Consider the following 13,653-nt stretch of genomic DNA (forward strand, 5'->3'; position numbering starts at 1 on the left):
TGGGAAGGGGAGAGAGTGATCAGAAATCAATAACTAGATGATTTTTGGTGCTTCATTTATTAAGCTTGTACTCATTTAATTCTTATGGTCACAGTGGAAAAACAGAGACGTTCTGCTGCTTTTCAACTAAGAGAAGACTGAGCGATTTGACAGTCTAGATGGCACTGCAAGCTTACGAGCAAGCTGGGAGAAGGCTGTGATAGCCATAGAGTGAACAACTCACTGGTGCATAAACACACGTCTCCCAGCAGCAGCACATGGCTAGGGTTAGGGTCGCTAGTCGCTTGCTAGCAGAAAGCTGATGGAGCATTTTAGGTCAGGAGGAAATGCAGCAGGAGCGAGGCCTTTTCTTGGGTCTAACAAAGCACGGAACGCTGCCGGTTTTGATGGGAACCTTGGTCTTTGCCTTCCCATTTTTCAAGCTTTACTGCCGACGAACCCCACTGTGGCAAGATGATCTTTTTGAACAAAACGCCCATTGCCCAATGCTGCTATAAACAAGCAATGAACTGTCATTGCCTTTTTATATCTTCATCAATCTTTTGCAAACTTTCCAGATTATGATCAAAACGGGATTTCAGAATAACTGTGCAAATGGGATAATGACAGTTTTTAAATTTTGAAATTAAGTATGTGGGTGTTCGAACTCTTCTGAGCCTGCAGATCTGGTATGGAGATACTACTAATTTTTAAGCAACTACTTTTTCAGATTTATATGGCATATTTCCTTCCAGACACTGGAATTTTAATTAGTTCCCTTGTGAGCTGCTTGTAGTTTTAAAATGAAAAGCAATTAGTTTTTCTACTCAATTCAAGTCTGGGTGAAGCTTTTAAAACAACAACAGGGAGAAGGGGAATTATTACTTTCCCTAAAATTTCCCAATATTGCTGCATCTGCTGTAGTTGAAGGAATTTTAATAAGAGAAGCCTTAGTGCAATGGTCTCATTCACCAAGGCTGATCGAAACTCTATTTATTCTGTTAGCAAAGGTAAATTCCCCGGTTGCTCAAGGGTTATGGTTGGCTACTACCGAACCTGAAATGACTCTGTCTCAAGGGAGGCTGTTACACAGAATGATTGCCCATTAGGTAAATCAACACACTTACATAAACGTTAATAATTCAGGCATGACCCTTTACATTTTCCGGACACAGGAAGGAGGATGCAGCCACAGCATTCGTATATCCACTACCCTTCAAAATACAAAAACGGACCTCATGGGCAATAGAGAGGTGAAAGTCTCAGCTATCATCTAAAAACATGACATTCATCAGATAGGTAACGAGTCCAAAAACTCACACCAGAACCATTTTGCAAAACCTGCTTCTGAGATTTGTAAAAATAAATAAATGCAAAAGACAAAGTTGTTGTAGTCTTCTACGTAGGATATACTAACACTATTTGTTGAATATTAACACAAGCAGCTAAAGATTTTATTCTGCTACAGAATTAGCTGCCTTCCAGCACACATAAATCTTAAAATGACCAAAAATGTTGAAGCACCCTGTGCACCACCTGTCTCATATGCAGTTCTCACACTCTCCAAGGACCACGCACATGAAACGCTGATGAACTGCAGCTCCAATAACCAGGGCAGGATCTACAGTGGTATGTTACATACTCTGCCAATTCTAAAAATAATAAATAGATAGAGGTCTTGGTAATAGCCATTTTTCTGCCAGAAGGTGGAAGTGAACTTGCAGCAAAAAAGCAGAATAATTTAACTCAGTACCACAGTGCTGCCTGCAAGCAGCTCCCTCCAGCTGCCGTTACAGATGGGAGCACGACAAAGGTCCCAGCAGAGACAACGTCTCCACTGGAAGCCAGCGAGCAACCTGGCTACCTTACAGTTGTGGAAAGTAAATTTTAAAATAGCCTGAACTTCAGTCATCCAGCTGTAAGGACCAATCTCTTTCTTACTGAATTATAGAGATGATGATGCTTCTTTTATTGATTTTAAGCTTTTCACTTTAAATGGTAACTCAACCTCATGACAGGTATGCTACAACATGAGTACAGTGTGCCTGTTCTCTGCAACTTTGAGATTTTAAGAACTGGATTCAAACAGATAAAAAAAAGTAACGAACATACATGTATACCTTGTTTCCTCTGATTCTGAAAGAAAAAGAAGGAGGATTTTCAAACCCGTATTCCTAAACCTGGTCAATTCAATCCAAGTTTGGGTGACTAGACAAGCAGAGTGACTTTCCCATGAAGTTAACAAGCTGCAGCTTTCTATACCAAGGTCCCAGCTCATTTCATACAGTTTGAAAACTGAATTAGCACACTTCAGACCCATTAAGCATTCTTGAATCAGAAGTGATTTCAGGGCAAAATTGTTTGGATGTACTTCCATCTCAAACGTTGAGATCACTTAAGTATTACTTTTCCTCTAAACTTTCTAGGATATGAAATTGCCTGGCATCTTCTCCAAATGCTGTTTCAGACAGTAAGTGTATCTGCCCAGATCAGTGTTCGTTAGGAAGCAGGTTTGCCTGACAGTCAAACTGTGCTGTATCACACCCACGGACTTTTACATACAGAAGAGCAGCTCCTGAGGTTAGTGCTGTACAGGACTCTGTTTTAGAGTGGTTTCTAAACAGAAACATTATAGAAAGCCTCCCTGATTTCTCTGCACGCTTGCTGTTCCTTTGATTCATAAGAGAGGCTCAGAACGAGCATTAAGAGGAGGGTGTTCAAGACGAAAGTGGCCAGGCAGAGGCTCCAGCATTTCTTAGTAACTTATCAGCGTATGTGTCTGAACAAACAGATTGACAGATTCTGTTCAAATACTAAACAAATATCACAGCCTGTTCTCAAATTCACATCTCATACATGATATTTCTTAAGAAAATATTTGTGACTCTACTCTAAATTTCATCTACTTTTGTCTCTTGAATAAATTATTTTTCCCAGGAAAGTCTACTAAATGTAGCACTGGTAGAGAACTCACAAGTAATTTATCTTCCTATGCTCTACTGGCTATTCTTGGAGGTCACAAAGGATATCCTTTTAATTAATAGTTTTAAATCTCATATGTAACATCAGAACAAAAAAAAAAGGAAATATTTGACAATTACTGCTGAAGAAAGATGACATATAACTGATTAGTTACTCTAGTTTCTAGAAGACAGTGACATACTTTAATAAAAGCTTGTAAAGCCTGACAGAGCATCAAAACCACTAAGAGCGATTTTTCATTTTTTAATTAGAGGAAAAAAATCAAAAGAAAATATAAACATTCCTATTGCGAACATTTCTGTATTTGTTTTCTGAGCAACGATCACATCAACATCTTGTTGCAATCTGCCAAGCAAGGACACTTCTTCCATAATCTGAGGAGCATCTTTCTCCATCACCTTAGTTAAAGGTTTCTACAGCTAATTTAGAATTTTTTAAATCCAACATATGTATTGACTCTAAGAACAAAGTAAAGAGCACAATGTAACTAAGTGGAGAATCTCTACCGGGAAAAATGCCTTGCTGAACCCAAATTTTACAAAGCTATCACTATCATAATCACACACAACAGAACCAAGAGAGTTTGAAGTGAAAGGGAATTGCCCTGTGCACATTTTTGACCCTATCTTTTATCGAAGATGCTGAAGCAAAAAGGCAATGGTTTTAATACACTACTTTTAAGATTTTGTTAACATTTTAATTTGAAAATCATGGGCCATTTTATTAAAAGAATGTCATTAAAGTAACTTTGCAGGCTTCCATGACCAGGCTTTATAGCACCCTACGCAAATACGACAATAGCTTTATGAAAACTTATAGTGGTTAAGGATTTCATGGGCATCCCTGAATGATAACTTTGGTCTTCTTTTTCCTTTCAACAGGCTGGATGTCACCTCTCAAGATGCCACGGTCTGCAAACGGAAGCAGATGGCTTTTTCAAGCTGAACTACTATCAATTTTCTGTTCTTTCTCAGCATTTCTTTAGTTTCAATCTCCAGAAAGTGTTTACAGAACATACTGCCATGTAGGAGGAGGAAAATCAGATTGTAATGAAAACAAGTTACTTGTCTTAGATGCAACAGTGACGTGCTTCCAGACACGCTCCACTGTGGATGATGTGCCACCAATGTCCAAGCTGTTTCACGCTACTGACTGGTGCCCATTAAGGCCATACCTGAAGTCCAACTGTCTTTGCTGGCATTTTGAAATATTGAAAACAATGTAATCACACATCACCTACCTCCCTCAGCAATAAAAGCATCAAGGGAACATGCTGTTCAGGCAAGCTGTTGAATCTGCATGCATGATCCTTGCTGAAAATCCATAGTTACTGTAGGCTGAACAATCATTCTTTTTCTATACAGCTCCACACACTTCACCTCAATGACTAAAAAACAGTTGCGCATTTGCTCTGAAATGAGCATTTTCCAGTTGCTGCCATGGCAAAAATAGCAGTAATGTAAAGAAAGAAAAGAATACTAAACATCTCTTGTTGTTCTAAGTAGTGGACGGAGACCATACGATGGCACGCGGCACAGCTGACGGGCTGCCGGAGGCATACAGGAACAAGCAGGATGTATCTTCTCATGAGAACTGCGGTTAAATCACTGGCACAAATTAACCATGGTAGGAGATTCAAAACAAGACATTTACTGAAATATATTTATTTATTTTAATTTACTTCATTCTCCATCTCAGGTTCTTCTACAGGAAATAAGAGGACTGAATCCCCCAGAAACAGTGGAAGATGGATATGGTAACAAACTAGAATGTGCAGAACAGATGAGGATATAAAACCTTTCTTTTGAAACTAAACTCTTACAAGTTAGGAAAGGTGAAAAACCACAGTTAAGTTTCAAAGAGCATATTTTGATGTAGAGTATCAGTATGTTCAAACTCACTACAATGAACACTGACATTTTTCCTAACAATTCCTGGGTAAAGCAGTCCTTGGGAGTTACCTGCATGTCCATGAAGAGGGGAATGTGGGCGCGGGAGAGTTGGAGATGTGCTGGATGTTACAATCAAACTCTTTCTGTTGCTCGTCCGACAGCTGAAAGAAAGAGAGAGAAACGATAAGGCATGGGCAGATGAACAAGAGCACCTGAAGGCAGGTCCTGCAGAATGTCTTTCAGCTAGGGAGGAATCTCTCAGTATTTAGGTGGGTATTTCCTCACGTTCTCAATCTCTGTAGTGACCCTGCAAAGAAGTCAACACACAGGGCCGAAAGGTACTTTGTGAGCAACAAGTGTTTTAATACACTGGCAGCAATATAAAAACCTGTATCTCATGCTGCACAGGCCACTAGAGATAGCTTACAATACATTCCTGATTCACAAAATATCTGCAACTCATGCTTCACAAATCACACAACAAGCAGAAAACTGTAAAATACCCCAGAGTGTTTCAGATATTCTTACCGATATATGACCTAGCAAATAAATCTGTTACAATTATTGGCTATTACTGTGAAAAACGAGTATATTCCTTAGGGCAGTGTTGAAATTATGAAGCAAAGTGTTAACACAATTCAGCAGATGAGCAGGATTACTAATAAAACTTAAAACCCAAGATTCAAGAATCTTTGCGAACATGTGTGGCAATACCGATAGCAAACTCTGCAAAGCAAGTCTCAGACAAGCCCTCTGCTGAATCAGCTTCACCCAGTGCCACGACTTTGCTCCAGCAAAGCACGCGACACCTCTGTATGAGGCAGCTCAGATTTATTTCTTCCCCACTGGAGTTTCAGAACTTGCCAAAAGAAGAGAACGATGTGTTCCACCATGTGCTTCCCAGCCTGTGATCGCTAGTACCAAATACTTAGCTCTACAGATGATAAAAGTAATTGTAATGGGCAAGGGAAACATTTTTAAATCATGGGAGCTGTGAACAAGAACAACTACTAGATATTTAAATCACTTTCTGATGGCTACTTTTCCTGTTTTTTTGAACAGAATAAACAGTCCAAGCTCCTGGCAAAATCTCACAACCAAGTATTAAAGCTACGTACACTTCTTCATTGTACCTCTAACTTGCTCTCTAGATGGCAGAAACATTTCTGCTTACTTCAGCAGTTCTCAAAACAGGTAACTAAAATCATATTGGTCTTGATAGGGGGTGGGAGAATAGACGGGAGAGGGGAGGCTGAGCAGAGGCTGAACAAGGAGCTAACTGGCCCAGCTCCACCGTCCTGCAAAGCTCCATGAGCTCCAGAGCCCGTCTGCTTGCACAGCTCTGGATGCTGATGTCTGCCTCGGTCCTTCCTGCACCAGCCGATCTTCTGAGGTTGCCCAGCAATAAACACACTCAGACTGCCAAGAACTACAATTTAATGCAAAACTATTTTGCTGCCACAGGATACAGTGTATCTGACTATTATTATTTGTAAGCTTTTTTATTGCTGTTCTATAGGAAACTAGAGAACTCGATGCAGAAAAAAATACAACTGAACTGCCAACTATAATAAACAGTAATAAAGTTGAAGCACCATTAACTGCTATTCAGGCTCTTTAGTGTACTTAAAGCATTCCTCAAAATTATCCAACTGATTCCATACAATCTCCATTTACATTCATGTATTATTCAACAACAGTCCATCCAAAAACTGATTGCCATTGTGTACATTGTATGGAAAAAACATCAGCCTGATTTTAAGAAGCTTAAAATCTCGGTTCATGGATTTTTTTTTTTTTAATATGTTCTCAGTTACTCTATTCCAGTAACCGTTGACAAAAACAGAATACTCAATTCCAACATTAATATCAGATAACCATTATGTTTAAATTACTAGAAAATCTTTCTTGCAACATGGAAGTCCTGAGTATTCTAATACTATGTAAGAAATCAAAAAATCTTGGGTATTTTAATACAAATTATAATGTACGAATTTCAGATCTTGCTCAATATAAAACACTAGTACAATGAGAAAACAGAGCTCCATCCTCTGTGGTCATGTTCCTAAAATACACTTTACCACAGCAATGCCTGGAGCTGGCTGTGGAAATTTGGTATATTTAAAGCACAGCATAATGGGGAACATGAACTGTCCCAAACTTGGAGCTTTTTAACGGCTTGCCCACGTTTGCCAAATTGAACCAAGTTCTACAAACCCATTTTCTCTTCTGTGTTTGCAAAGATGAGGAACCAAAAGAGAAAGGCTTAAGTGGCTGGAGACCAAGCACAGCTGAGACCTATTAAAATAGGTCAGGTTTACACAAATGTACACAGAGGAGAGAATGGCTTGGAGTGAAAGCCTAGCCCCAAGTTAGGAATAAAACATTATTCTCTTTACACCCTCAAAATTGGATAACTTTCAATTTCCCTGGATCGCTAATCTGGGAAGAGGGAACATCACTTAGGTCTGTATAGCCATTTCTATGAACCATGTGTGTTGGCAATAAGGCAAAGCTTAAACACAGAGGATAAAACCAGAATTTCTAATTTCTCGAATTCATGTTGTACGATGAGAAAACTATACAGACGAATACAATCATATTCCCTCCTGGCTGAAGAGAGCTCTCTGGATATACATACAAAACTTTTAATAGATCTCGGAATCCCAGAGAAACTACACAACATGAGTGATGACGTTTTGGTAGTCAAAAAAATACAAAAAAAGGGGGAAGTGAGAGGGTAACATGAAGACTTCAGTTGGACGACCTTCCCCAAGAAGTCACTACAACAGCATTTGAGCACTTTCTAAAGAACAGCAGCTAAATATGAAAGAAGCAAAGCTGGCTTTAACCAGAGCTTTGTTCCAAAGAAATTCAAACTAGTCAATTTAAGTGTTGGCAGAAACAGTTCAAATTAAGAAAAAATTATTTCCTGGAAGATGCGCTTCAGCCAGAGAGATGGCACTGGGCTCAATATATTAAGCTGTAAGGCCAATGATAATGAGGAGACCATATTACTAATTTTTTAAGTTGTATTGGTATTATTGTTTATGATTGTTCACAAATTCTCCAAACAATACTAAACATTTCTTTTCCCTAAAAATAATTCAGTCTATATAAGGAAACAGGACTAAACAGAGAAAGTAAAAAGGGAAAAGGTTACCTATACATCTCTGAGTATTTTAACTAGAAAAAAATAAAGTTCTTAACCAGTCCAGAGAGATTCCCAGCATTACTATTTGTTTATAAGCCAAAGTCTTGCTATTTTTATTAAACACAAGGCGAGCCTGACCCTGACCCTCCTTTCCTCCCACAATTTGGTATGGGTCTCGTTAACCTTTTTTTTTTCCTCAGATCCCACTTCATAACTTTAGAGAACAAACTCTCTCCAGGTCTTCCAGTTTAGGCAAAATACGATCTTAACATTGCAGAGTTTCTGTACCACCCGGAGCTGCAGGGTCGAACTCCAGTCAGCAGCGTGCTTTGGAGGGCTGTCAATGCCAAAATACCCCTGCTGCCACCCCCTGCCCTCCCATGCCACCGGGGCCGCGCAGCCACGCTGCCAGACCCAAGGCTAGAAAACGGCTAGAGCACGAGGGCAACTTGATTCAATTCTGAACGTGCACGGCAAAATGCAGAGTTTATGTGGAAATATTTGAAACAATTCCTTTGCCATCACTACAGAAATTGTGCTTTTACTATTTCTGGAGTTAACTTCTCTGCCTGCAGTAAAAATAACATTTGTTGCGTGTACTGAAGCATTCCCAGCGCATTCTTGAAACTGAACACTGCAGGACATCGGGCGTGGGTCTGGTAACTGGACACTGGTTTTGGACCCACTGCAATGTGCCCTGGAGCCAGCACCCTTGGCCAGCGTTATTTATGAGGACATTGGGTAGCGTACCTGCGAGCTGCTCGCAGCCCGGGTGCTCTCCAACTACACCCTAAGAAACCTTCTCCTGTGCTCCAACAGACAGGTGATGTCAAGCCTCTAAACGAGCACCATTAGCACACCTCGTTTCAGATGCATTTTCAGTCTGGAAAAGAAATCAATGCTTCAGTTTCAGCATGAATCAATACTTGATTCTTTATGTTAGTAGTTTACTCGGGGGACATCTCTAACGCACTGAGCAAAACTGATTAACATCCATGAGGCATTCATGTAGTGAAAGCAAGGGCCACAGAAAAACTGTTAATAAATAAATAACCAAACACCACTACCAAGTAATTTCATAGTGTTGCTGGTTATTAGAAATTAATAATGATAAGGAAGTTTCTCAAAATCTATCTAAATTTACAGGCCTTGAAAAATTTCTGCTGAATATGAAAGTAAACAAGATTAGCACCGATTGCACAAGTCTTCCCATTTTGATAGAAATCAACCTGAAGTGGAAAGACGTACAGTAAAAGTATAGTTTAAATCACATTTTGGTTAGTAAACATTGATGTATTTTATTCATATCAGTGATTTTTAATTATAGAGTTTTAGTTCTGTAAACAACTTCAGGTTGTCAGAGTGCCAGATTAACTCCTGCATTAACTAATAGCTGCTTTCAAAATAACATTTCAGAAGTCCAATATCAGACTTGTTCCGGTTTAGACATTTAATTTAGTGAGCCCTAATCCCTACAAAATGGGATCCAAAAGTCAGAGTGATCATACCTACAAAAGATATCAGTGGTTACACATTCTCCTAAAATGTACTGTCACCTACCCAAATTTAACTAGATTCTCCTCTGATGCTACAGGAGTTTGGTTTCAGTTGATTTGATTTACAAAGACTTCTTTATGAGAAACAGACATTTTGGAAATGAAAATAAGTATTTAAAATTTTTATTTACAATGGCAGAAAATTTACAAAATCCAAAATCTGCATGTCAATGAATGCACCAGCTGCACAGCAATGTTAACTAGATGTGGAAGTTATTGTCTTAATTATAGTAATTCAAAGATGGAAGCAATTTTGTAAGCTTTAGCACTACCAACAACAGGGATAATTAGTTCTCTAAAATAGATAAGAATAAGTAAGCATCTGGTTCAACTGATTGGGTTTTTTTCCACATTCAAGAATAGTTTAAAAGCTATTCAACCTAGAATAACTGGGGGAAGAAGTGTTACTATTCATGGTGTAGGTTTTGTGGTTTGCACTTTCCCACAATAAACACTTCTTTCGTCTTAAGGAAATACAGTTACGCTCACTTAAGACCTGAAGGATGGAAGCACAAGTCCAACAAGCAACTTCTTAAAGATCGTAGACAGATTCTCCACCACAACAAACACTAGAACTATCCTACTCCCAGTGTCACCCAGGAAAACAGCATATATTGCCTAAGTCCCACAAGCAGCAAGAGATCCTTAATTTGGATCCCTTCCTGGTTACCTTACCCAGACTAAACGACTAAGGATTCTTTCTCCGGTGCATCTCCAGTCTTTCCCTGCCATTCACTCCTTTAGAAGGTCAAACCCTTGAGGTTGGGTTGCAGTATTCTCGTTTCCCCCATCTTACTGAAGAATTTCAAATAGGATTCAACTCTGGAACCTAAAGGAATTTAGCCTTAAAGAAAAATAACAGTCAAAACCAACCGCATGAGTACGGGACCCTCTTCCACTTGAAGCTTGTATGGACTACCTACTACGACCATAACGACTACAACCACAGAAAAAGATGCAAGTTGTTCAACAAGCCAGGCTCTTCCCAGATCTGTGTTCCCCTTTGTTTTGAAGCTCATGATTGGAAATAAACTGGACAAATAAGTATTTTTTATAACTGGGCACTTTGCTCCAAGTTTTCTGGCTTGCTGTAGGTGACAGTTGCACCAAGCTGCTGAAGACTCACTCTTGTCTTCAAGGGTGTTGGTTCCACACGTGATGAAAAGCTACATCCTCCTCCTCCTCCTGTTTTATTTAATGCCTCTTTCGTGTTAATCCAGATTTGTGCAACATATAAGCTGCTGCAGAGAAAGAAATTTTGCATTGTCACCTATGAGGTATGAGAAAGTCTTCTTGGAAAGTGAAGACGGCTTCACTTTGCGATGAAACAAAAGTCCTGCCTCTACGGTTGAAGCCTTTCCCTTCTGTATTAAAGTAAGATGTTAACAGGTGTTCTCCTGCCTCATGCTGGTACCAGTAAATTAGAGTCCCTGTGTGGATGACTGTGGAAAGATGTGAATTTCACAAGACACAGAGCATGGAGATAAAAGATGTAGTCAACTTGTGACGTATGGGCTGCGCTTCTGTACAGGTATCCAAAGAGAGCATGGGGGTTAAAAAACATGAGAACATCTTTTTTCATAATGCCGCATATTGCAGCACGCTAACAAACACATGAGCTGAAGCGAACAAGGAATTGAACAATGCGCGACTTACAAAGCATGCAGTAAGTTGGATGCAGACTGGTTCTGGTGTTTTAAGGAAAATTCACATCTTAGTACTTAGAAATCAACTTCTTACACGAAAGACCATTTCCGTTTTATCTGAAACTAAATGTTAGATAAACCCCTCTACTTCTTTATTTAGAGCTCAAATTCAAGAAGCAACATCACCTCAAGCTAAGAAATTATGAAAGAAAAGGATAAAATTGCCAGTTAACACCAAATTTATGTCTAATTTGCCTAATGTTTGAGGCTGGTGCACACCTGCTCACACCATGCTGTATAGTCCAGACCTTTTGCATTATTAACAACACAGGAACAACTCCGCAAAGCCAAACAAAATGAAATGTCACAACAAATTACAGTGACTAGTACAGCCATTCTCAACTAAATCAAGCCACTTCATTCTGAAATGTTCCTCTCTTGCAAATACACTCCAAACCTATCTTTGCTCTTATATGAAGAGAAAAAAAGTTAAAAAAAAAACCAAACCACCAACCACTGGCTATGGAAGAGACACCCCCGAATAAATATAGACAGTATTTGATGGGAGAAAACACACACCAACCTTCTGAAGCATTACTGTCTCCTACTTCAGTGTGTTATGCGTTATGCATTATACTGCCATGAAGTTGCATCACAAAGTGTGAAAGGATGATTTAACGAAAACTAAGCATAACTGCATACTTTCATTTCCCATTTCCTCCAACTCTATTATTAAATGCTTCACGTAGCATAACTGCTTTTTAAAAGAAGTCTCTACTTGGCAATTCTCACAGAAGACAGTTTATCACTTTTTTTCCTCCAAAACATCCAAGCAAACAAATTAAAGAATGAAATGACAAAGTTCTCTTATATTGTTTCAAATCTTTTAACCGTGTAGCTCACAATGATATATAGGTGTGTAAAACAACAAACCCATTCTAAACATTCTGCCCAAAGGAAACTAAGCATGCGAGCTGAAAATGAAAAGAAACCATTTTCCAAGATCCAAAAGAGGTTTCATATAAATCCTGCACAAAATAATATGAAAAGTCACTCAGTTGTTTTGTAGCACACAACATGAACAGTTCTCTTCATTACGTTTCAGAGCATTTTTGAAGTATCAAAAATTGTTACAAATTAGCTCTTTATCAGCTAATTGCAGTTTCAAACCTCAGTGTGAAGATAAATTACATATCTAATTGAAAAGCTATTCTAACAATACATTATTTTAGTAATAATCTCCAAATCAGACTGTGTCAATGGAGTTGCCTCTTCTGTGCAGATTTTCAGAGTTGTACAGCAGAGTAATAACCAGGGTGGGAGCATTATGCATGCAGATGACACTAAGATGTTCGCAATTGAATTATTTCCAAATTTTAAAAACACATATTCTGAAGGTTAGACCAACAAAACCAATACACATGGGTGATAAAATCTATACATTTCCTGTGTCAAATACTTAAACCAAAAGGTAATCTTTTCCCTAGAAAAAAGAATCATCCATGGTTTATTTACCAGTTACGATTCGCAGCCAAAAACTTTTCAATAGATTATATAGAAGCTCATGAAATATGACGTGCCAACAATCCCTTTGTAACTACACAGATTTTCACAACTCAGGGGAGTCGAAAAGCTATTCCTCTAGTTCGTACAAATTGTCAGGTCTGACTGGTCTTAAGTTATTGCCGCACAGGGCAAATGCCAGCGCAGACACGACTCTGAGGAAACCTGTACAGATAGAGCATGGGAAAGGAAAAGAAACAAAAAAACCCAAAAACATATATATACACACACACACACACATATATATATCTGTCTCTGGATGCTGGCCTCCTTCCAAAAAAGGGAATGTAGAACTACTCGTGGTCCAGCAGACCCCAGGCTCAACAGGCTTAGTCCACAGGTGGAACGCAGATCTCCCCATCCATCAGGCCGCAGCACCGCGGGCTTGCATCGAGGACTCCCCGCTGCTGGAGCTGACTATTCCCAAACTGCAGCCTGGAAGACGCGGAGAGGCCCTGTGCCCTGCTTAGCTCCCCTGGAAAGGCTTTGCCCTGTTGGTGAGACTCCTCTTTCACACTGTGGAGATGAACAGTAACGACCTTACTGAAGAGTTTCAGGTTTTGTGCCCGTTTGGCAGAATTTTATGCTTATGGCGTGCCTTCATACTAACTGGAACTACAGTCCCACTCTGCCTTTTAGGCAAACTCTTCGGCTGACGAGCACTGGGCCTTGCTTTCATCCCGGGTACCACTGCTATTTAGCAGATGAACATTACTTATTGCCATCTTCTGCGCTCCAAGGGACAAGATGGACAACACCAACTTTCCTGCAAAGCATTTGGCATATTTGACTTGCAAGCACTTTCCAATCCATTAGAGCACAGAAAAGCCTGAACAGAACATGGCACCACATCTGGACAAGCACACCAGAAGAGCAGACAC

At 39.5% G+C, this 13,653-nt stretch overlaps 1 protein-coding gene across 15 annotated transcripts in view; it reads right to left on the bottom strand.

Annotated features, from left to right (window-relative positions):
- Positions 1–13,653, bottom strand: part of MAST2 (microtubule associated serine/threonine kinase 2) — a 205,324-nt gene that overhangs the window by 67,337 nt on the left and 124,334 nt on the right. For all 15 annotated transcript variants that reach the window (XM_075424578.1, XM_075424580.1, XM_075424579.1 and 12 more), the window contains one exon: positions 4,923–5,014. In XM_075424578.1, coding sequence (XP_075280693.1) covers positions 4,923–5,014 — 92 coding nt within the window. The remainder of the gene's footprint in view (positions 1–4,922; positions 5,015–13,653) is intronic.

This window comes from Opisthocomus hoazin, chromosome 6, assembly GCF_030867145.1.
Source record: "Opisthocomus hoazin isolate bOpiHoa1 chromosome 6, bOpiHoa1.hap1, whole genome shotgun sequence".
In the NCBI taxonomy this organism is placed as follows: Eukaryota; Metazoa; Chordata; class Aves; order Opisthocomiformes; family Opisthocomidae; genus Opisthocomus; species Opisthocomus hoazin.